The sequence below is a fragment of the Nerophis ophidion genome, linkage group LG25 (assembly GCF_033978795.1).
Source record: "Nerophis ophidion isolate RoL-2023_Sa linkage group LG25, RoL_Noph_v1.0, whole genome shotgun sequence".
In the NCBI taxonomy this organism is placed as follows: domain Eukaryota; kingdom Metazoa; phylum Chordata; class Actinopteri; order Syngnathiformes; family Syngnathidae; genus Nerophis; species Nerophis ophidion.
The window spans coordinates 35,240,444-35,265,505 of NC_084635.1; the positions used below are offsets into that span (position 1 = coordinate 35,240,444).

Below are 25,062 nucleotides of genomic sequence, written 5' to 3' on the forward strand. Positions count from 1 at the left end.
GTTGTTCACGTTTGGTGTTGTGCATTTTTTAATATTAAGAAGTCTTCTTATTTTTGCCCAATCCTCACATTTGGTGTCCTGCATATTTTATTTTTGAATAAGTCTTTTTTTTCTTTTCTTTTTTTTCCTGGATTATGACATTTGGTGTTGTGCATTTTTTAATATTAAGAAGTCTTCTTATTTTTGCCCAATCCTCACATTTGGTGTCCTGCATATTTTATTTTTGAATAAGTCTTTTTTTTCTTTTCTTTTTTTTCCTGGATTATGACATTTGGTGTTGTGCATTTTTAATATAAGGAACTCTTTTTTTATTTTGTTTTTTTTGGGCCAATCGTCACATTTGTTCTTGTGCATATTTTAATATTTAGGAGTAGTTTTTTTTTTTTTGACCAACTACCTTTTTGCCCAATCGTCACAATTGGTGTTCTGCATTTTTTCTAAATATTCTAAAGGCTGCATTTTAGTGTTAGTCAGGTAAAGGTGAGGTTGGCGTGTGGAAGTGTTTTATGTGCTGAGCTAAAGTGAAGTTGTGTTTGTGTGCTGCCGGCCTCACTTCCCACCACAGACCATAAAGCCTTCATTTCAGCAGCTAATGAAGTGGAAAGTCGGGTTCAAACGCAGATAAAAACCTGCCCGGAAAATTATATATATATTTTTTTTTTTCCACGGGGATATTTCTTCTTCCTTTTTTTTTTGATGTGCTTTGGTTCACTCTTCTCTCCTTCTATTCTCTCGCCTCTCCTTCTATTCTCTCGCTTCATCAAGGAACCATTTGGAGGCCCCAACTTTTTCCATTGAGGGCCGCCCACTGCAAAATGAAAACATGCGGGGGTCATCTTGATGTTTTTCATTCTCAAAAGCAACACAAGATTTATTGTAAGCGTCAAGGCTGCCCTCAATCTGACATACTTTGAAGGTCCCAGAAACTTCCAAATGCTCTCAACTATTAGTCTTCAAAATAAGTCATATACTGTTGCTTTTTATTTTTTAACACTTCAATATCTGTAGATCAACTTCAGATCCATCTGTTGACTTAGTTTTTGTTTTTTTAATGTTGTCACCCTCTTTTTTTTTAATAGGAAAAACACAAAATATGCAAAATTTCAGCCCCAAAAATGTTAAAAGTGGAATATTTATATAGTTGAAGTAATTGGAGCCTTAAAAAATTCATAACATTGCTTTTTAGTCATTATTATTTTTAGTCATTATTATTCTTTGAGCATTGAACATTTGAAAAAAATCATCACACTGAAGGTCTCAGGAAGCCAAAAGGTCCTCACTAATAAAACTGTTCAGAATAAGTCATATCCATCCATCCATTAGCTACCACTTATTCCCTTGTGGGGTTACGGGGGGCGCTGGCGCCTATCTCAGCTACAATCGGGCGGAAGGCGTTTTACACCCTGGACAAGTCGCCCTCTTATCGCAGGACAACACAGATAGACAACATTCACACTCACATATATCAATAAATATTATTTTTAATTCCACCGCTTAACTCTCTGGATCAACTTCTGTTGATTATACCTTTTTACTATTTTTTGGAGCATTGACAGTTTATAAAAAAATAACTCACACTTTAATATCATTTTATTGTTATAATTTCATTATGGCTTTCATTTAGGTAACCAGGGACTGCAGATGGAAAGTAGCTCTTCAGCTATAATCTGGTGGCGAACATACAGTTTATGTCTTTGGTCTTAATGTGAAGTGAATTGTCCCTCAAGTAGAGACTCAACTAAAAGTCAAGTATCAGGCGAGAGAGGGAAGGTCAGCCTCCGCCTTCGTTGAGAGTCAGGAGGAGACAACAAATAGAGACTCAACTAAAAGTCAAGTATCAGGCGAGAGAGGGAAGGTAAGCCTCCGCCTTCGTTGAGAGTCAGGAGGAGACAACAAATAGAGACTCAACTAAAAGTCAAGTATCAGGCGAGAGAGGGAAGGTCAGCCTCCGCCTTCGTTGAGAGTCAGGAGGAGACAACAAGTAGAGACTCAACTAAAAGTCAAGTATCAGGCGAGAGAGGGAAGGTCAGCCTCCGCCTTCGTTGAGAGTCAGGAGGAGACAACAAATAGAGACTCAACTAAAAGTCAAGTATCAGGCGAGAGAGGGAAGGTCAGCCTCCGCCTTCGTTGAGAGTCAGGAGGAGACAACAAGTAGAGACTCAACTAAAAGTCAAGTATCAGGCGAGAGAGGGAAGGTCAGCCTCCGCCTTCGTTGAGAGTCAGGAGGAGACAACAAGTAGAGACTCAACTAAAAGTCAAGTATCAGGCGAGAGAGGGAAGGTCAGCCTCCGCCTTCGTTGAGAGTCAGGAGGAGACAACAAATAGAGACTCAACTAAAAGTCAAGTATCAGGCGAGAGAGGGAAGGTAAGCCTCCGCCTTCGTTGAGAGTCAGGAGGAGACAACAAATAGAGACTCAACTAAAAGTCAAGTATCAGGCGAGAGAGGGAAGGTCAGCCTCCGCCTTCGTTGAGAGTCAGGAGGAGACAACAAGTAGAGACTCAACTAAAAGTCAAGTATCAGGCGAGAGAGGGAAGGTCAGCCTCCGCCTTCGTTGAGAGTCAGGAGGAGACAACAAATAGAGACTCAACTAAAAGTCAAGTATCAGGCGAGAGAGGGAAGGTCAGCCTCCGCCTTCGTTGAGAGTCAGGAGGAGACAACAAATAGAGACTCAACTAAAAGTCAAGTATCAGGCGAGAGAGGGAAGGTCAGCCTCCGCCTTCGTTGAGAGTCAGGAGGAGACAACAAATAGAGACTCAACTAAAAGTCAAGTATCAGGCGAGAGAGGGAAGGTAAGCCTCCGCCTTCGTTGAGAGTCAGGAGGAGACAACAAATAGAGACTCAACTAAAAGTCAAGTATCAGGCGAGAGAGGGAAGGTCAGCCTCCGCCTTCGTTGAGAGTCAGGAGGAGACAACAAATAGAGACTCAACTAAAAGTCAAGTATCAGGCGAGAGAGGGAAGGTCAGCCTCCGCCTTCGTTGAGAGTCAGGAGGAGACAACAAGTAGAGACTCAACTAAAAGTCAAGTATCAGGCGAGAGAGGGAAGGTCAGCCTCCGCCTTCGTTGAGAGTCAGGAGGAGACAACAAGTAGAGACTCAACTAAAAGTCAAGTATCAGGCGAGAGAGGGAAGGTCAGCCTCCGCCTTCGTTGAGAGTCAGGAGGAGACAACAAATAGAAACTTAACTAAAAGTCAAGTATCAGGCGAGAGAGGGAAGGTCAGCCTCCGCCTTCGTTGAGAGTCAGGAGCAGACAACAAATAGAGACTCAACTAAAAGTCAAGTATCAGGCGAGAGAGGGAAGGTCAGCCTCCGCCTTCGTTGAGAGTCAGGAGGAGACAACAAATAGAGACTCAACTAAAAGTCAAGTATCAGGCGAGAGAGGGAAGGTAAGCCTCCGCCTTCGTTGAGAGTCAGGAGGAGACAACAAATAGAGACTCAACTAAAAGTCAAGTATCAGGCGAGAGAGGGAAGGTAAGCCTCCGCCTTCGTTGAGAGTCAGGAGGAGACAACAAATAGAGACTCAACTAAAAGTCAAGTATCAGGCGAGAGAGGGAAGGTCAGCCTCCGCCTTCGTTGAGAGTCAGGAGGAGACAACAAATAGAGACTCAACTAAAAGTCAAGTATCAGGCGAGAGAGGGAAGGTCAGCCTCCGCCTTCGTTGAGAGTCAGGAGGAGACAACAAATAGAGACTCAACTAAAAGTCAAGTATCAGGCGAGAGAGGGAAGGTCAGCCTCCGCCTTCGTTGAGAGTCAGGAGGAGACAACAAATAGAGACTCAACTAAAAGTCAAGTATCAGGCGAGAGAGGGAAGGTAAGCCTCCGCCTTCGTTGAGAGTCAGGAGGAGACAACAAATAGAGACTCAACTAAAAGTCAAGTATCAGGCGAGAGAGGGAAGGTCAGCCTCCGCCTTCGTTGAGAGTCAGGAGGAGACAACAAGTAGAGACTCAACTAAAAGTCAAGTATCAGGCGAGAGAGGGAAGGTCAGCCTCCGCCTTCGTTGAGAGTCAGGAGGAGACAACAAATAGAGACTCAACTAAAAGTCAAGTATCAGGCGAGAGAGGGAAGGTCAGCCTCCGCCTTCGTTGAGAGTCAGGAGGAGACAACAAGTAGAGACTCAACTAAAAGTCAAGTATCAGGCGAGAGAGGGAAGGTCAGCCTCCGCCTTCGTTGAGAGTCAGGAGGAGACAACAAGTAGAGACTCAACTAAAAGTCAAGTATCAGGCGAGAGAGGGAAGGTCAGCCTCCGCCTTCGTTGAGAGTCAGGAGGAGACAACAAATAGAGACTCAACTAAAAGTCAAGTATCAGGCGAGAGAGGGAAGGTAAGCCTCCGCCTTCGTTGAGAGTCAGGAGGAGACAACAAATAGAGACTCAACTAAAAGTCAAGTATCAGGCGAGAGAGGGAAGGTCAGCCTCCGCCTTCGTTGAGAGTCAGGAGGAGACAACAAGTAGAGACTCAACTAAAAGTCAAGTATCAGGCGAGAGAGGGAAGGTCAGCCTCCGCCTTCGTTGAGAGTCAGGAGGAGACAACAAATAGAGACTCAACTAAAAGTCAAGTATCAGGCGAGAGAGGGAAGGTCAGCCTCCGCCTTCGTTGAGAGTCAGGAGGAGACAACAAATAGAGACTCAACTAAAAGTCAAGTATCAGGCGAGAGAGGGAAGGTCAGCCTCCGCCTTCGTTGAGAGTCAGGAGGAGACAACAAATAGAGACTCAACTAAAAGTCAAGTATCAGGCGAGAGAGGGAAGGTAAGCCTCCGCCTTCGTTGAGAGTCAGGAGGAGACAACAAATAGAGACTCAACTAAAAGTCAAGTATCAGGCGAGAGAGGGAAGGTCAGCCTCCGCCTTCGTTGAGAGTCAGGAGGAGACAACAAATAGAGACTCAACTAAAAGTCAAGTATCAGGCGAGAGAGGGAAGGTCAGCCTCCGCCTTCGTTGAGAGTCAGGAGGAGACAACAAGTAGAGACTCAACTAAAAGTCAAGTATCAGGCGAGAGAGGGAAGGTCAGCCTCCGCCTTCGTTGAGAGTCAGGAGGAGACAACAAGTAGAGACTCAACTAAAAGTCAAGTATCAGGCGAGAGAGGGAAGGTCAGCCTCCGCCTTCGTTGAGAGTCAGGAGGAGACAACAAATAGAAACTTAACTAAAAGTCAAGTATCAGGCGAGAGAGGGAAGGTCAGCCTCCGCCTTCGTTGAGAGTCAGGAGCAGACAACAAATAGAGACTCAACTAAAAGTCAAGTATCAGGCGAGAGAGGGAAGGTCAGCCTCCGCCTTCGTTGAGAGTCAGGAGGAGACAACAAATAGAGACTCAACTAAAAGTCAAGTATCAGGCGAGAGAGGGAAGGTAAGCCTCCGCCTTCGTTGAGAGTCAGGAGGAGACAACAAATAGAGACTCAACTAAAAGTCAAGTATCAGGCGAGAGAGGGAAGGTAAGCCTCCGCCTTCGTTGAGAGTCAGGAGGAGACAACAAATAGAGACTCAACTAAAAGTCAAGTATCAGGCGAGAGAGGGAAGGTCAGCCTCCGCCTTCGTTGAGAGTCAGGAGGAGACAACAAATAGAGACTCAACTAAAAGTCAAGTATCAGGCGAGAGAGGGAAGGTCAGCCTCCGCCTTCGTTGAGAGTCAGGAGGAGACAACAAATAGAGACTCAACTAAAAGTCAAGTATCAGGCGAGAGAGGGAAGGTCAGCCTCCGCCTTCGTTGAGAGTCAGGAGGAGACAACAAATAGAGACTCAACTAAAAGTCAAGTATCAGGCGAGAGAGGGAAGGTAAGCCTCCGCCTTCGTTGAGAGTCAGGAGGAGACAACAAATAGAGACTCAACTAAAAGTCAAGTATCAGGCGAGAGAGGGAAGGTCAGCCTCCGCCTTCGTTGAGAGTCAGGAGGAGACAACAAGTAGAGACTCAACTAAAAGTCAAGTATCAGGCGAGAGAGGGAAGGTCAGCCTCCGCCTTCGTTGAGAGTCAGGAGCAGACAACAAATAGAGACTCAACTAAAAGTCAAGTATCAGGCGAGAGAGGGAAGGTCAGCCTCCGCCTTCGTTGAGAGTCAGGAGCAGACAACAAATAGAGACTCAACTAAAAGTCAAGTATCAGGCGAGAGAGGGAAGGTCAGCCTCCGCCTTCGTTGAGAGTCAGGAGGAGACAACAAATAGAGACTCAACTAAAAGTCAAGTATCAGGCGAGAGAGGGAAGGTAAGCCTCCGCCTTCGTTGAGAGTCAGGAGGAGACAACAAATAGAGACTCAACTAAAAGTCAAGTATCAGGCGAGAGAGGGAAGGTCAGCCTCCGCCTTCGTTGAGAGTCAGGAGGAGACAACAAATAGAGACTCAACTAAAAGTCAAGTATCAGGCGAGAGAGGGAAGGTCAGCCTCCGCCTTCGTTGAGAGTCAGGAGGAGACAACAAATAGAGACTCAACTAAAAGTCAAGTATCAGGCGAGAGAGGGAAGGTCAGCCTCCGCCTTCGTTGAGAGTCAGGAGGAGACAACAAATAGAGACTCAACTAAAAGTCAACTATCAGGCGAGAGAGGGAAGGTAAGCCTCCGCCTTCGTTGAGAGTCAGGAGGAGACAACAAATAGAGACTCAACTAAAAGTCAAGTATCAGGCGAGAGAGGGAAGGTAAGCCTCCGCCTTCGTTGAGAGTCAGGAGGAGACAACAAATAGAAACTCAACTAAAAGTCAAGTATCAGGCGAGAGAGGGAAGGTCAGCCTCCGCCTTCGTTGAGAGTCAGGAGGAGACAACAAATAGAGACTCAACTAAAAGTCAAGTATCAGGCGAGAGAGGGAAGGTCAGTCTCCGCCTTCGTTGAGAGTCAGGAGGAGACAACAAATAGAGACTCAACTAAAAGTCAAGTATCAGGCGAGAGAGGGAAGGTCAGCCTCCGCCTTCGTTGAGAGTCAGGAGCAGACAACAAATAGAGACTCAACTAAAAGTCAAGTATCAGGCGAGAGAGGGAAGGTCAGCCTCCGCCTTCGTTGAGAGTCAGGAGGAGACAACAAATAGAGACTCAACTAAAAGTCAAGTATCAGGCGAGAGAGGGAAGGTAAGCCTCCGCCTTCGTTGAGAGTCAGGAGGAGACAACAAATAGAGACTCAACTAAAAGTCAAGTATCAGGCGAGAGAGGGAAGGTAAGCCTCCGCCTTCGTTGAGAGTCAGGAGGAGACAACAAATAGAGACTCAACTAAAAGTCAAGTATCAGGCGAGAGAGGGAAGGTCAGCCTCCGCCTTCGTTGAGAGTCAGGAGGAGACAACAAATAGAGACTCAACTAAAAGTCAAGTATCAGGCGAGAGAGGGAAGGTCAGCCTCCGCCTTCGTTGAGAGTCAGGAGGAGACAACAAATAGAGACTCAACTAAAAGTCAAGTATCAGGCGAGAGAGGGAAGGTCAGCCTCCGCCTTCGTTGAGAGTCAGGAGGAGACAACAAATAGAGACTCAACTAAAAGTCAAGTATCAGGCGAGAGAGGGAAGGTAAGCCTCCGCCTTCGTTGAGAGTCAGGAGGAGACAACAAATAGAGACTCAACTAAAAGTCAAGTATCAGGCGAGAGAGGGAAGGTCAGCCTCCGCCTTCGTTGAGAGTCAGGAGGAGACAACAAGTAGAGACTCAACTAAAAGTCAAGTATCAGGCGAGAGAGGGAAGGTCAGCCTCCGCCTTCGTTGAGAGTCAGGAGCAGACAACAAATAGAGACTCAACTAAAAGTCAAGTATCAGGCGAGAGAGGGAAGGTCAGCCTCCGCCTTCGTTGAGAGTCAGGAGCAGACAACAAATAGAGACTCAACTAAAAGTCAAGTATCAGGCGAGAGAGGGAAGGTCAGCCTCCGCCTTCGTTGAGAGTCAGGAGGAGACAACAAATAGAGACTCAACTAAAAGTCAAGTATCAGGCGAGAGAGGGAAGGTCAGCCTCCGCCTTCGTTGAGAGTCAGGAGGAGACAACAAATAGAGACTCAACTAAAAGTCAACTATCAGGCGAGAGAGGGAAGGTAAGCCTCCGCCTTCGTTGAGAGTCAGGAGGAGACAACAAATAGAGACTCAACTAAAAGTCAAGTATCAGGCGAGAGAGGGAAGGTAAGCCTCCGCCTTCGTTGAGAGTCAGGAGGAGACAACAAATAGAGACTCAACTAAAAGTCAAGTATCAGGCGAGAGAGGGAAGGTCAGCCTCCGCCTTCGTTGAGAGTCAGGAGGAGACAACAAATAGAGACTCAACTAAAAGTCAAGTATCAGGCGAGAGAGGGAAGGTCAGCCTCCGCCTTCGTTGAGAGTCAGGAGGAGACAACAAGTAGAGACTCAACTAAAAGTCAAGTATCAGGCGAGAGAGGGAAGGTCAGCCTCCGCCTTCGTTGAGAGTCAGGAGGAGACAACAAGTAGAGACTCAACTAAAAGTCAAGTATCAGGCGAGAGAGGGAAGGTCAGCCTCCGCCTTCGTTGAGAGTCAGGAGGAGACAACAAATAGAAACTTAACTAAAAGTCAAGTATCAGGCCAGAGAGGGAAGGTCAGCCTCCGCCTTCGTTGAGAGTCAGGAGGAGACAACAAATAGAGACTCAACTAAAAGTCAAGTATCAGGCGAGAGAGGGAAGGTCAGCCTCCGCCTTCGTTGAGAGTCAGGAGGAGACAACAAATAGAGACTCAACTAAAAGTCAAGTATCAGGCGAGAGAGGGAAGGTCAGCCTCCGCCTTCGTTGAGAGTCAGGAGGAGACAACAAGTAGAGACTCAACTAAAAGTCAAGTATCAGGCGAGAGAGGGAAGGTCAGCCTCCGCCTTCGTTGAGAGTCAGGAGGAGACAACAAGTAGAGACTCAACTAAAAGTCAAGTATCAGGTGAGAGAGGGAAGGTCAGCCTCCGCCTTCGTTGAGAGTCAGGAGGAGACAACAAATAGAGACTCAACTAAAAGTCAAGTATCAGGCGAGAGAGGGAAGGTCAGCCTCCGCCTTCGTTGAGAGTCAGGAGGAGACAACAAATAGAGACTCAACTAAAAGTCAAGTATCAGGCGAGAGAGGGAAGGTCAGCCTCCGCCTTCGTTGAGAGTCAGGAGGAGACAACAAATAGAGACTCAACTAAAAGTCAAGTATCAGGCGAGAGAGGGAAGGTCAGCCTCCGCCTTCGTTGAGAGTCAGGAGGAGACAACAAGTAGAGACTCAACTAAAAGTCAAGTATCAGGCGAGAGAGGGAAGGTCAGCCTCCGCCTTCGTTGAGAGTCAGGAGGAGACAACAAATAGAGACTCAACTAAAAGTCAAGTATCAGGCGAGAGAGGGAAGGTCAGCCTCCGCCTTCGTTGAGAGTCAGGAGGAGACAACAAATAGAGACTCAACTAAAAGTCAAGTATCAGGCGAGAGAGGGAAGGTCAGCCTCCGCCTTCGTTGAGAGTCAGGAGGAGACAACAAACCTGCTGTTGTTCTCTGCCTACTTTCACTTCAGCAAAACATTTTCTAACATTCCCCAGAAGCATCCAAGTATGTACTCTGATTGGTGTTGATATGGTATTACATTAACGTCGGTATCGTATCGGTATTGTATCGTTAGTTGTTGCAAAGTCCAACAAGCAACCAGAAAGAAGTCAGGTAGTTTCTGATCATAGATGGACGACTTTGAACCTATTTACTGCGTCTAGGCCGGGGGTCGGCAACCCGCGGCTCTTTAGCGCCGCTCTAGTGGCTCTCTGGAGCTTTTTCAAAAATATATGAAAAATGGAAAAAGATGAGAAAAAAATACACTTTTTGTTAGAATCTGGTTTGTGTAGGAGGACAAACATGACACAAACCTCCCTAATTGTTATAAAGCACACTGTTTATATCAAACATGCTTCACTGATTCCAGTATTTGGTGAGCGCTGTTTTGTCCTACTCATTTTTGTGGTCCTTGAACTCACCGTAGTTTGTTTACATGTACAACTTTCTCCGACTTTCTAGGACGTGTTTTATGACACTTCTTTTTCCGTTTGATTTTGTCCACCAAACTTTTAACGTGCGTGAATGCACAAAAGTGAGTTTTGTTGATGTTATTGACTTGTGTGGAGTGCTAATCAGACATATTTGGTCACTGCAAGCCAATCGATGCTAACATGCTACTTAGGCTAGCTGTATGTACATATTGCATCATTATGTCTCATTTGTAGCTATATTTCAGCTCATTTAGTTTCATTTAAGTCCTCTTAATTCAATGTATATCTCATGACACACTATCTGTATGTAAAATGGCTTTTAATTGTTTGCGGCTCCAGACAGATTTGTTTTATATTTTTGGTCCAATATGGCTCTTTCAACATTTTGGGTTGCTGACCCCTGAACTACAGCAGGGCTCAGCAACCTTTTTGAAAGCAAGAGCTACTTCTTGGCTGCTGATTCATGCCAAGGGCTGCCAGTTTGATACACATTTAAATAAATTGCCAGACGTAGCCAATTTGCTCAATTTACCTTTAATAAATACATCTATATATATATATATATATATATATATACATATATAAATGGGTATTTCTGTCTGTCATTCCGTCCTACATTTTTTTCCCTTTTACGGAAGGTTTTTAGTAGAGAATAAATGATGAAAAATACACTTAATTGAACAGTTTAAAAGAGAAAACACAAAAAAAATAAATGAAAATTACATTTTGAAACATAGTTTATCTTCAATTTCGACTCTTTAAAATTCAAAATTCAACTGAAGAAAATGAAGAGAAAAACTAGCTAATTTGAATCTTTTTGAAAAAATTTTAAAAAATGATTCCGCCCGATTGTAGCTGAGATAGGCACCAGCGGCCCCCGCGACCCCAAAAGGGAATAAGCGGTAGAAAATGGATGGATGGATGGAATTTATGGAACATCATTAGTAATTTTTCCTGATTGAGATTAATTTTAGAATTTTGATGAGATGTTTTAAATAGGTTAAAATCTACTTCAAAATAAGATTTAAATTTGATTCTACAGATTTTCTAGATTTGCCAGAATATTTTTTTTTAATTTTAATCATTACAAGTTTGAAGAAATATCTCACAAATATTCTTTGTCGAAAAAACAGAAGCTAAAATGAAGAATTAAATTAAAATGTATTTATTATTCTGACAAAAAATACTTGAACATTGATTTAAATTGTCAGGAAAGAAGAGGAAGGAATTTAAAAGGTTAAAAGGTATATGTGTTTAAAAATCCTAAAATCATTTTTAAGGTTGTATTTTTTCTCTAAAATTGTCTTTCTGAAAGTTATAAGAAGCAAAGTAAAAAAAATAAATTAATTTATTTAAACAAGTGAAGACCAAGTCTTTGAAATATTTTCTTGGATTTTCAAATTCTATTTGAGTTTTGTCTCCCTTAGAATTAAAAATGTCGATCAAAGCGAGACCAGCTTGCTAGTAAATAAATACAATTTAAAAAATAGAGGCAGCTCACTGGTAAGTGCTGCTATTTGAGCTATTTTTAGAACAGGCCAGCTGGCGACTCATCTGGTCCTTACGGGCGACCTGGTGCCCGCGTTGGTGACCCCTGACCTCGATACCATTCTAAAGACGAGTGGTATCGAGGGTGGTAGATGAATGCAAGCTGGATCAAAGTAGTCAAATGTCGAGACAGTTATCAATGCGTGGATATCGCGTTTATTGTAAAGTTTGGAGCCTCTTGGCTCAATGTGCATGTTTTAGTCTCGCATGCACTTTGCTGTCATTCGGGCAAATAGTTGGACGATTTCACATGATATCAGGCCGATGAAACGATACCACAACTGTGGGATTCAAGGTCGCCTGCGTGTCCGCGTGTGCAGTATTTAACCAACCTTGCCATGACAAAAGGCCGCCCTTCTGTCCAGTTCAAAGCCAGATTGCCCATAAATTACCCACAAGGCACCTCTGCTTTGGCGGAGCGCGACGCTATCCTTTTCCCTCTATCGCCCTGCAGACCTGACACTGACCAAGCAGACCACACACGCGCAGCAAAGAAGAATACTTCAAATATTAGAAATGATCTCACCTCCAAAAACACTTTGCTCACCATAATGATGAACATTAACACACAGTAGCATAATAGGCCCAAGTGTTCATTAAAAACAAGGCAGAGGTTTTATTTAACAAGCATATATACACAGTTTGAACAGTAACACTGAGTGTGAATATAGAAAAATCTAATCAAATCTTATTTGCGTCTTAATTGTCGACTTTGTTGTTCCTACTTGTGGAATGTGAAGTATTTATCAGCTTTCATGCACTTTGTTCCTACTTGTGGAATGTGAAGTATTTATCAGCTTTCATGCACATTGTTCCTACTTGTGGAATGTGAAGTATTTATCAGCTTTCATGCACTTTGTTCCTACTTGTGGAATGTGAAGTATTTATCAGCTTTCATGCACTTTGTTCCTACTTGTGGAATGTGAAGTATTTATCAGCTTTCATGCACTTTGTTCCTACTTGTGGAATGTGAAGTATTTATCAGGTTTCATGCACTTTGTTCCTACTTGTGGAATGTGAAGTATTTATCAGGTTTCATGCACTTTGTTCCTACTTGTGGAATGTGAAGTATTTATCAGCTTTCATGCATATTGTTCCTACTTGTGGAATGTGAAGTATTTATCAGCTTTCATGCACTTTGTTCCTACTTGTGGAATGTGAAGTATTTATCAGCTTTCATGCACATTGTTCCTACTTGTGGAATGTGAAGTATTTATCAGCTTTCATGCACTTTGTTCCTACTTGTGGAATGTGAAGTATTTATCAGCTTTCATGCACATTTCTTCCCTCCAAGCTCATGGCTGCCATCATCTTCATCAGCATCGGCGTCATCGCGTCCTTCTTCTGTGCCATCGTGGACGGGATCATCGCCTCAGAGTTCCTCGTAAGTTAAAAAAAAAAGGAATATTTTACAACAGAAGTAGAGTTAGGGCAGAAAACATCAGTAGAAGAGGACGCAAAATAGAATGATTACCTTCTTTTTCTTCGTTTTTGAGCGCCGGGTCCACTTTTTTTTTTTTTTTTTAAATTGTACGGATGTTTTTTTTTCCAGTGTTTTTTATTTTGTTTTATCGAGCTAATACTAACAGCTGTGCTAGCGTTAAACATTCGCCCTGTCTTTTATCGTAATTCTAATCACCTAACAAGAAGCAAACTCACGTGACTATCTGACCATGATATTTCATACACACACACACACACATATATATATATATGTATATATATATATATATACACACACACACACACATATATATATATATGTATATATATATATATATATACACACACACACACATATATATATATATATATATATATATATATATATATATATATATATATATATATATAAGGGGTGTAACGGTACGTGTATTTGTAGTGAACCGTTTCGGTACAGGGGTTCCGGTTTGGTGCAGAGTAGTACCGAACGAGTTCCACACGAACATATGGAGTAGCCGCTTATGCTAAAGTCTTAACAAGCTGCTCCGTTTTCTGCCTCTGTCTCCTGCACAGCACCCAGTATTGTCCCTCCCACACAACCATCTGATTGGTTACAACAGTAGCGATAACAAGCCAATCAGCAGAGCGTATTCAGAGCGCATCTAGTCAGCGCTTCAGCATTGAGCAGATAGGTGTTTAGCAGGGGAGCAACAGACGTTCCCAAAATTATACTAAACATTTCCAAGTCAACTACTACTAACATCACTATGAGCCCGTTGACCTTTTAGAAACAAACTGCAGCTCAGCTCACTAGCAGTCCTGGCTTAAGGTGAAGGCTAGTTAGCTTTTAGCGTAACGTTAGCTCATTTTGCGGTGTGTGCGCGTGCGTGTGCGTGTGCGCGTGTGTGTGTGTGTGTGTGTGCGTGTGCGAGTGTGTGTGTGTGTGTGTGTGTGTGTGTGTGTGTGTGTGTGTGTGTGTGTGTGTGTGTGTGTGTGTGTGTTACGGACAGTGTTGATTGAGGTGTGTTGAAGCAGCAAAAAAGGACATCATGTTAAATGAAGAGTTTCTGTCTCTGATAGTGTATATAATAATGTAAGTGCATCATAAAGCCTACATGAACTCCTATTGCTATTGTACTATTTTTTCAGCTATAGTTACATTAATCATTAGTAATGTAGCAGTTTGGTTTTGAATGGCAGGGTCCCTGCTATCACATGTTGATACAAATATAATATTTACATAATAAAAATGCCCAATGCCGTAATAAATTGAGCATGATGAGTTGATTTGAAACTGTTTAATGTTGCGCTTATTATATGTAGAAGAAAAGTTGTAATTTTATTTAATCTACGCAACAACTTGAGGCAGTTTAATGTAGATTCACATGGGCAGAATTATTATAGTGTTCAAAACGTTAAAAGGATAAAGCCATTGTTTACAAATTTGGTAAATAAATAACCCAAAATGTATATTTTGTTGTTTTCTTACTGTACCGAAAATGAACCGAACCGTGACCTCTAAACCGAGGTACATACCGAACCGAAATGTTTGTGTACCGTTACACCCCTTATATATATATATATATATATATATATATATATATATATATATATATATATATATATATGTGCGTATATATGTAGATATACAATGTATATTTACATATATACACACATATATGTATATTATACGTGTGTGTGTGTATATATATATGTGTATGTGTGTATATATGTACATTTATCTATATATGTGTGTATATACTGTATGTGTGTGTGTATGTATGTAGATATATATATATATATATATATATATATATATATATATATATATATATATATATATATATATATATATATATATGCAAGTATGTGTATATATTTATACATATATATTCATACATATGAGCACTGGACTTCAGCAGCCCCTTGAGCGACTAGGCAGCCCTCTTTAGGTATGCATTGCCTACCTCCTGGCATGAGGAACGGGCTAGAAAAGGTGCCCCAAAAATTGCCTGCCTCACCTCTTCCTGGCCAGCTAGCCGCAGCTGGCAGGAGTCCCATAACTAGCAGTAAGAAACAAGGAAACAGGAAAAAGGTGACACCGATCCCCCTTGGCGCATGGAATGTGTGCAGACTTCTTGATAGGGCTGGTGACCTATCAAGACCTGAGAGCAGAACTGCCCTGATCGCCAGAGAGCTGGACCGGATTGGCATCCAGATCGCTGCTCTCAGCGAAACACGTCTAGCTGGAGAGGGACAGTTGACAGAGACTGGTGCTGGCTATACATTCTTCTGGATAGGCCGCACTGAAGCAGACCTCATGGATGCATCCCCGCTCAAGACCCTGTCACCTACTGGGCTATGTCATGGTGAGGCAAAGGGACAGACAGGATGTCAGGGTTACAAAGGCGGTGTGCGGTGCAGAGTGCTGGACTGACCATAGGCTCCTTGTGTCTAAGCTGAACATCAAGATCCATTCTCCCAGAAGGCCTCAAGGTTCCAAAGTTCCGAAGCGCTTGAATGTTTCCAGGCTCACCAATGCCTCTGTCAAGCAATCGCGGACTGAAGAGCTCAACAGCAAACTGCAGGACCTGAAACCCTCTGGGAACCTCGAGGAGGACTGGGCTGCAGTCAGAGACACCGTCTACACTGCTGTTCTCAATGCAGTAAGACCTACAGCCCGCAGGCAACAGGACTGGTTTGATGAGAATGATGATCACATCAGAGATCCTCTCCAGGAGAAACCTCGTCTGCACAAAGCCCACCTCAGTGATCCAACATCCTCTCAAAAACAGTCGGCCCTCAAGAACATCAAAGCAACCATCCAGCGAGAGCTGCGTCAGATGCAGGACGACTGGCTCTGCCGAAAATCTGATGAGATTCAGTCCTATGCAGACCAGAATGACAGCAAGAAGTTCTACAGCACCCTCAAGGCCATCTATGGGCCCACAACATCAGGATCTTCCCCTCTCCTCAGTGCTGATGGCAGCACACTGGTCACAGACAGACAGAAGATCCTTGAGCGCTGGGCTGAGCACTTCCACGATGTTCTCAACCGCCCCTCAGCCATTAATGAGGAAGCCATTGCACACCTCCCTCAAGTCCCTGTCAACACCTCCCTTGACGAACCACCAACAGAAGCTGAGGTCATCAAAGCCATCAGAGGACTTCCAAATGGCCAAGCACCTGGTGCTGATGCAAATCCAGCAGAAATCTACACAGCTGGCGGACCACCGCTGACCAAACCACTTGTAGTCGTATTCTGCAGAACGCCACTCTATACTCCACCTTTATAGCTCTGACAAAGGCCTTCGACTCTGTCAGCCGAGCGGGCCTCTGGAAGATCATGGCCAAGTCTGGCTGCTCAAACATCTTCATTAACATGGTCCGTGAATTCCATGATGGAATGCAGGAACACGTCCAGGACAACTGCGCATCATCTGAGCCTTTCCATGTGGAAAATGGTGTCAAACAAGGCTGTGTTCTGGCACCCACTCTGTTCAGCATGATGTTCTCAGCCATGCGGACAGATGCTTTCCGGTCTGGGGACATGGGGATAGACCTGCGCTACTGTACTGATGGCATGCTGTTTAATCTGTGAAGACTCCAGGCAAAGACAAAAGTACAGACCACCAAGGTTCGCCACTTCCTCTTTGTGGACGACTGTGTCCTGAATGCTTCCAACAAGCTGGAAATGCAACTGTGTATGAACAACTTGGCCACAGCATGCTCAGACTTTGGACTCACCGTCAGTTCAGAGAAAACTGAGGTGATGCATCAACCTGCTCCTGGAGACCCGTACACTGAGCCCCTTGTCAGCGTGAATGGTGAGGACCTCAAAGCTGTTGAAAGGTTTGTCTAGCTGGGTAGCACCTTGTCACGCATGGGCAACATCGACGAGGAAGTCACGCGTAGGATAGCGCATGGAAGTGCTGCATTCGGCCGACTCCGCAGTTCTGTGTGGGAGCGCAGAGGACTCAGCCTATGGACCAAACTTAAGGTCTACCCTGCTGTTGTCCTACCCGCCCTGCTGTATGCCTGTGAGACCTGGACTGTATACAGCCGGCATGCTAAACAACCCAACGCCTTCCACATGAGATCCCTCAGGAGGCTGCTCAACACCAGGTGGCAGGACAAGATCCCAGACACTGAGGTCCTCTACAGGGCTGAGATGGAGAGCATCTATGCCATCCTCAAGCGTTCCCAGCTGAGATGGGCTGGCCATGTCTGCCGTATGTCAAACGAACGCCTACCAAAAATGTTTTTGTACGCTGAACTGCACCATGGAAAGCACTCACGCGGCGGACAGCGGAAACGCTTTAAAGACACCCTAAAGACCAGTCTCAAGGGCTGTGGTCTGGACCCAGAGACCTGGGAAGCCGATGCCCAACACCGTTCAAACTGGCGCTCTGCAGTCTTGTGTGGTGTCGCAGACTTTGAGGAAAAATGCATCCATGAAGCCGAACAGAAACTACAGCTCCGCAAGACCAAGGACTGTTCCTCCCTCTCAGCCAGACCCCCCCCCCCCCAACCTGCAAATATATATTATATATGTGTATACATTACATATATTATGTTTTATACATACTGTAAATATATCAAATGTATATATGTATATATGCATGTATATGTATGTACAGTATGTATATATATATATATATATATATATATATATATATATATATATATATATATATATATATATATATATATATATATATATATAGGTGTGGGAAAAATCACAAGACTACTTCATCTCTACAGAACTGTTTCATGAGGGGTTCCCTCAATCATCAGGAGATGATATATATATATATATATATATATATATATATATACATATATATATGTGTGTGTGTGTGTGTGTGTGTGTGTGCATACATGTATAGAAAGTGTAGTGCAGAGAAATGTAGCGAGACAGAAAAGAGTCCCAGCTGAGTTTGCTTCATTAAGCAGCGAAAGATCAAAAGTCCTTTAATGAAGCAGCAGGAATCTCAGAAGCTATTTGGCTCGCTGGCACAAGACGACGTTATCGATCAACAACAGAATCAAGTCCGGCTAACAGGATGCCAGAATTTACACTCATTGCTTGTCAAGCCTCGCAGCGTGAAATCATTTAATGACCTCAGTGCTTCTATCGTGCCGATACAGGAGCCGATCATAAAACTGCTGCATCCCTGCTAATGTGCATGATGCCACATATTTCATATTTGTCTACCTGTCCTGCGTCTCCCAGGCCTCATCTGTGATTGTCCCCACAGGACATCAGACCCTTGCAGGAGGACATGTGTGACTTCTACACCAGCGCTTCTGGATATGCTTACGACAGCTACTATACTGAGGTACACACACACACACACACACACACACACACACACACACACACACACACACACACACACACACACACACACACACATGATATTTTTTACCTTATTGAGAACTCCAAATAATACTTCTACAGGTATATAAAGTTGTGTATTTACAACATTAATAATACATACATACTATGCAAATATAAAAAAGCTTGTTATAAATTAGTTGAATTTCAAAAGAAAAAGGTCAAAATTTCACAAGAAAACACAGAATGTTGGCCGTATTATACCAAAAGTCATCACTTTACTCAATGCAAGTCAAAATTTTACAAGAAAAACTGAACATTTGTGCTATATTATAAATAAAAGTTGGAGTTTTACCCAATAATAGTTGCAATTTTACAAGAAAAAGCTTAAGATCTAAGCAATTTTATGAAAACAAATGTAATTCTACTCGACAAAAGTCAGAATTTCATAAGAAAACGTTAACATTTTGGCTATGTTATAATAATAATCAGAATTATTACTTGGCAAAACTATGCCGAAAGTCATCATTTTACTCCAAAAAATGTCACTATTTTACAAGAACAACAAAAAATGGCAATATTGTAATAAAAGTCAGCATTTTATATGACAAATGTCACCATTGTGCATTGAAAAGAAATCATTTTACATAAACAAGTAATGTTTTTCCATAAAAAATGATTTTACTTAAAAAAAGAAATGATTTTATGAGAAAATATTGCAATATTACAGAAACATTAAGAGTATGAGAAATTGTTCCCAATTTTATAAGAAAGAAGTCGTCACATTGTGAGAAAATGACTGTTTTAAGTATTTTTATTTTTTTTGGTCATTGGTTTTTAATCATCATGAATTACTTCAAGTTATTACAGTATGTGTCTATATACATATGTCTTTATATACATATTTATATAGAGGGGGGGTACTAGGATGACAGGGGATGCAAAACAATAACAATACTGAAATAAACAAAAAACTGCAATTAACAGTGCAATACATTTTCCTAACATGGTCACTTCTGCATCATTTATCTTGTTATATTCCTATTTTTATTGTCATATTTTTATTCTTATTGTTGCTTCCATCCATCCATTTTCTTGTTGCTCTTTATTTTGTTATTCTTATTGTAATATTTTCTATTTTATTTCCATGTATACCCCCGTTGTTTACTTTTTAAATTAGATCTCAATTTTGTACACTGCTGCTGCAATTTGAATTTTCCTGAGGGAACTCTCCTGAAGGAATCAATAAAGTACTATCTATCTATCTATCTATCCATCTGTCTATCCATCTATCTATCTATCTATCTATCTATCTATCTATCTATCTATCTATCTATCTGTCTATCTGTCTATCTGTCTATCTGTCTATCTGTCTATCTGTCTATCCGTCTGTCTGTCTGTCCATCTAATTGTGCTCAATCGCATTGTGTATGTTTAAATGAGGAAACAGTGACACCTGGTGGTGAAAGTATTTTACTGCAATGGCTCAATGCTCGAGTTTCTTTTGACGCCAACTGAAATGTTGCCGCTTGTATTTTTGGTGTCAAATATCCATCCAAAGTTGAGCACTTGTATTTTATTGACGAGATTGGCGCCCAAACGATGTGTGCAGGTGACATGTCACTCCTTCGACAAGGCGTGCAAGCTGAAGGTGAGGAGCAACACCTGCTACTGCTGCCACCTGTACAACTGTGACAGGTAACTTCCGCTGTGCGCACGCATCTCCTGTTCATCCTGCGTGAAGTAAGTTCCGCCCTGTGTGACGTCACAGCCCAGAGTACCGCCCCAAGTACTCTGAGTTCACGGGGGTGAGCAGCTGCTGGGACGTCATGCACCTTCATCGCCTGCTCTGGGCCTCCGTGGTCGTCAACGTCGTCGGCCTCTTCCTCGGCATCATCACCGCCGCCATCCTGGGAGCATACAAGGACATGGTAGGGAGGAGCATACTGTACATACAGTCATACACCTGTCCAGTCATACTGTACATACAGTCTTACACCTGCACAGTCATACTGTACATACAGTCTTACACCTGTCCAGTCATACTGTACATACAGTCTTACACCTGTCCAGTCATACTGTACATACAGTCTTACACCTGCACAGTCATACTGTACATACAGTCTTACACCTGCACAGTCATACTGTACATACAGTCTTACACCTCTCCAGTCATACTGTACATACAGTCTTACACCTCTCCAGTCATACTGTACATACAGTCTTACACCTCTCCAGTCATACTGTACATACAGTCTTACACGTGTGCAGTCATACTGTACATACAGTCTTACACCTGTCCAGTCATACTGTACATACAGTCTTACACGTGTGCAGTCATACTGTACATACAGTCTTACACCTGCACAGTCATACTGTACATACAGTCTTACACGTGTGCAGTCATACTGTACATACAGTCTTACATGTGTGCAGTCATACTGTACATACAGTCTTACACGTGTGCAGTCATACTGTACATACAGTCTTACATGTGTGCAGTCATACTGTACGTACAGTATTACACGTGTGCAGTCATACTGTACATACAGTCTTACATGTGTGCAGTCATACTGTACATACAGTCTTACATGTGTGCAGTCATACTGTACATACAGTCTTACATGTGTGCAGTCGTACTGTACATACAGTCTTACACGTGTGCAGTCATACTGTACATACAGTCTTACACGTTTGCAGTCATACTGTACATACAGTCTTACACGTGTGCAGTCATACTGTACATACAGTCTTACACGTGTGCAGTCATGCAGTACATACAGTCTTACACCTGCACAGTCATACTGTACATACAGTCTTACACGTGTGCAGTCATACTGTACATACAGTCTTACACGTGTGCAGTCATACTGTACATACAGTCTTACACGTGTGCAGTCATACTGTACATACAGTCTTACATGTGTGCAGTCATACTGTACATACAGTCTTACACGTGTGCAGTCATACTGTACATACAGTCTTACACGTGTGCAGTCATACTGTACATACAGTCTTACACGTGTGCAGTCATACTGTACATACAGTCTTACACGTGTGCAGTCATACAGTACATACAGTCTTACACGTGTGCAGTCATACTGTACATACAGTCTTACACGTGTGCAGTCATACTGTACATACAGTCTTACACGTGTGCAGTCATACTGTACATACAGTCTTACACGTGTGCAGTCATACTGTACATACAGTCTTACACGTGTGCAGTCATACTGTACATACAGTCTTACACGTGTGCAGTCATACTGTACATACAGTCTTACATGTGTGCAGTCATACTGTACATACAGTCTTACACGTGTGCAGTCATACTGTACATACAGTCTTACATGTGTGCAGTCATACTGTACGTACAGTATTACACGTGTGCAGTCATACTGTACGTACAGTATTACACGTGTGCAGTCATACTGTACGTACAGTATTACACGTGTGCAGTCATACTGTACGTACAGTCTTACATGTGTGCAGTCATACTGTACATACAGTCTTACATGTGTGCAGTCGTACTGTACATACAGTCTTACATGTGTGCAGTCATACTGTACATACAGTCTTACACGTGTGCAGTCATACTGTACATACAGTCTTACACGTGTGCAGTCATACTGTACATACAGTCTTACACGTGTGCAGTCATACTGTACATACAGTCTTACACGTGTGCAGTCATGCAGTACATACAGTCTTACACGTGTGCAGTCATACTGTACATACAGTCTTACACGTGTGCAGTCATACTGTACATACAGTCTTACACGTGTGCAGTCATACTGTACATACAGTCTTACACGTGTGCAGTCATACAGTACATACAGTCTTACACGTGTGCAGTCATACTGTACATACAGTCTTACACGTGTGCAGTCATACTGTACATACAGTCTTACACGTGTGCAGTCATACTGTACATACAGTCTTACACGTGTGCAGTCATACTGTACATACAGTCTTACACGTGTGCAGTCATACTGTACATACAGTCTTACACGTGTGCAGTCATACTGTACATACAGTCTTACACGTGTGCAGTCATACTGTACATACAGTCTTACACGTGTGCAGTCATACTGTACATACAGTCTTACACGTGTGCAGTCATACTGTACATACAGTCTTACACGTGTGCAGTCATACTGTACATACAGTCTTACACCTGTCCAGTCATACTGTACATACAGTCTTACACGTGTGCAGTCATACTGTACATACAGTCTTACACGTGTGCAGTCATACTGTACATACAGTCTTACACGTGTGCAGTCATACTGTACATACAGTTTTACACCTGTCCAGTCATACTGTACATACAGTCTTACACGTGTGCAGTCATACTGTACATACAGTCATACATGTGTGCAGTCATACTGTACATACAGTCTTACACCTCTCCAGTCATACTGTACATACAGTCTTACACGTGTGCAGTCATACTGTACATACAGTCATACATGTGTGCAGTCATACTGTACATACAGTCTTACACCTCTCCAGTCATACTGTACATAGTCTTACACGTGTGCAGTCATACTGTACATACAGTCTTACACCTGTACAGTCATACTGTACATACAGTCATACACCTCTCCAGTCATACTGTACATACAGTCTTACACCTGTCCAGTCATACTGTACATACAGTCATACATGTGTGCAGTCATACTGTACATACAGTCTTACACCTCTCCAGTCATACTGTACATAGTCTTACACGTGTGCAGTCATACTGTACATACAGTCTTACACCTGTACAGTCATACTGTACATACAGTCATACACCTCTCCAGTCATACTGTACATACAGTCTTACACGTGTGCAGTCATACTGTACATACAGTCTTACACGTGTGCAGTCATACTGTACATACAGTCTTACACCTCTTCAGTCATACTGTACATACAGTCTTACACCTGTCCAGTCATACTGTACATACAGTCTTACATGTGTGCAGTCATACTGTACATACAGTCTTACACGTGTGCAGTCATACTGTACATACAGTCTTACACCTGTCCAGTCATACTGTACATACAGTCTTACACGTGTGCAGTCATACTGTACATACAGTCTTACACGTGTGCAGTCATACTGTACATACAGTCTTACACGTGTGCAGTCATACTGTACATACAGTCTTACACGTGTGCAGTCATACTGTACATACAGTCTTACACCTCTCCAGTCATACTGTACATACAGTCTCACACGTGTGCAGTCATACTGTACATACAGTCTTACACCTCTCCAGTCATACTGTACATACAGTCTTACATGTGTGCAGTCATACTTTACATACAGTCTTACACCTCTCCAGTCATACTGTACATACAGTCTTACACGTGTGCAGTCATACAGTACATACAGTCTTACACCTCTCCAGTCATACAGTACATACAGTCTTACACGTGTGCAGTCATACTGTACATACAGTCTTACACCTCTCCAGTCATACTGTACATACAGTCTTACATGTGTGCAGTCATACAGTACATACAGTCTTACACCTCTCCAGTCATACTGTACATACAGTCTTACACGTGTGCAGTCATACAGTACATACAGTCTTACACGTGTGCAGTCATACTGTACATACAGTCTTACACGTGTGCAGTCATACTGTACATACAGTCTTACACGTGTGCAGTCATACTGTACATACAGTCTTACACGTGTGCAGTTATACTGTACATACAGTCTTACATGTGTGCAGTCATACTGTACATACAGTCTTACACCTCTCCAGTCATACTGTACATACAGTCTTACACGTGTGCAGTCATACTGTACATACAGTCTTACACGTGTGCAGTCATACTGTACATACAGTCTTACACCTCTCCAGTCATACTGTACATACAGTCTTACACCTCTCCAGTCATACTGTACATACAGTCTTACACGTGTGCAGTCATACTGTACATACAGTCTTACATGTGTGCAGTCATACTGTACATACAGTCTTACACGTGTGCAGTCATACTGTACATACAGTCTTACACGTGTGCAGTCATACTGTACATACAGTCTTACATGTGTGCAGTCATACTGTACATACAGTCTTACACGTGTGCAGTCATACTGTACATACAGTCTTACACGTGTGCAGTCATACTGTACATACAGTCTTACACCTCTCCAGTCATACTGTACATACAGTCTTACATGTGTGCAGTCATACTTTACATACAGTCTTACACCTCTCCAGTCATACTGTACATACAGTCTTACACGTGTGCAGTCATACAGTACATACAGTCTTACACGTGTGCAGTCATACTGTACATACAGTCTTACACGTGTGCAGTCATACTGTACATACAGTCTTACACGTGTGCAGTCATACTGTACATACAGTCTTACACGTGTGCAGTTATACTGTACATACAGTCTTACATGTGTGCAGTCATACTGTACATACAGTCTTACACCTCTCCAGTCATACTGTACATACAGTCTTACACGTGTGCAGTCATACTGTACATACAGTCTTACACGTGTGCAGTCATACTGTACATACAGTCTTACACCTCTCCAGTCATACTGTACATAGTCTTACACCTCTCCAGTCATACTGTACATACAGTCTTACACGTGTGCAGTCATACTGTACATACAGTCTTACATGTGTGCAGTCATACTGTACATACAGTCTTACACGTGTGCAGTCATACTGTACATACAGTCTTACACGTGTGCAGTCATACTGTACATACAGTCTTACATGTGTGCAGTCATACTGTACATACAGTCTTACACGTGTGCAGTCATACTGTACATACAGTCTTACACGTGTGCAGTCATACTGTACATACAGTCTTACACGTGTGCAGTCATA

The 25,062-nt window shown here is 42.8% G+C and overlaps 1 protein-coding gene across 1 annotated transcript in view; it reads left to right on the forward strand.

The window, feature by feature from the left end:
• The window catches only part of LOC133543073 (transmembrane protein 255B), a 63,443-nt gene that overhangs the window by 31,715 nt on the left and 6,666 nt on the right, over positions 1 to 25,062 (forward strand). Inside the window, exons 7-10 of the mRNA XM_061887474.1 lie at positions 12,716 to 12,805; positions 18,126 to 18,206; positions 19,818 to 19,903; positions 19,977 to 20,136. Of these exons, the coding sequence (XP_061743458.1) occupies positions 12,716 to 12,805; positions 18,126 to 18,206; positions 19,818 to 19,903; positions 19,977 to 20,136 (417 nt within the window). The remainder of the gene's footprint in view (positions 1 to 12,715; positions 12,806 to 18,125; positions 18,207 to 19,817; positions 19,904 to 19,976; positions 20,137 to 25,062) is intronic.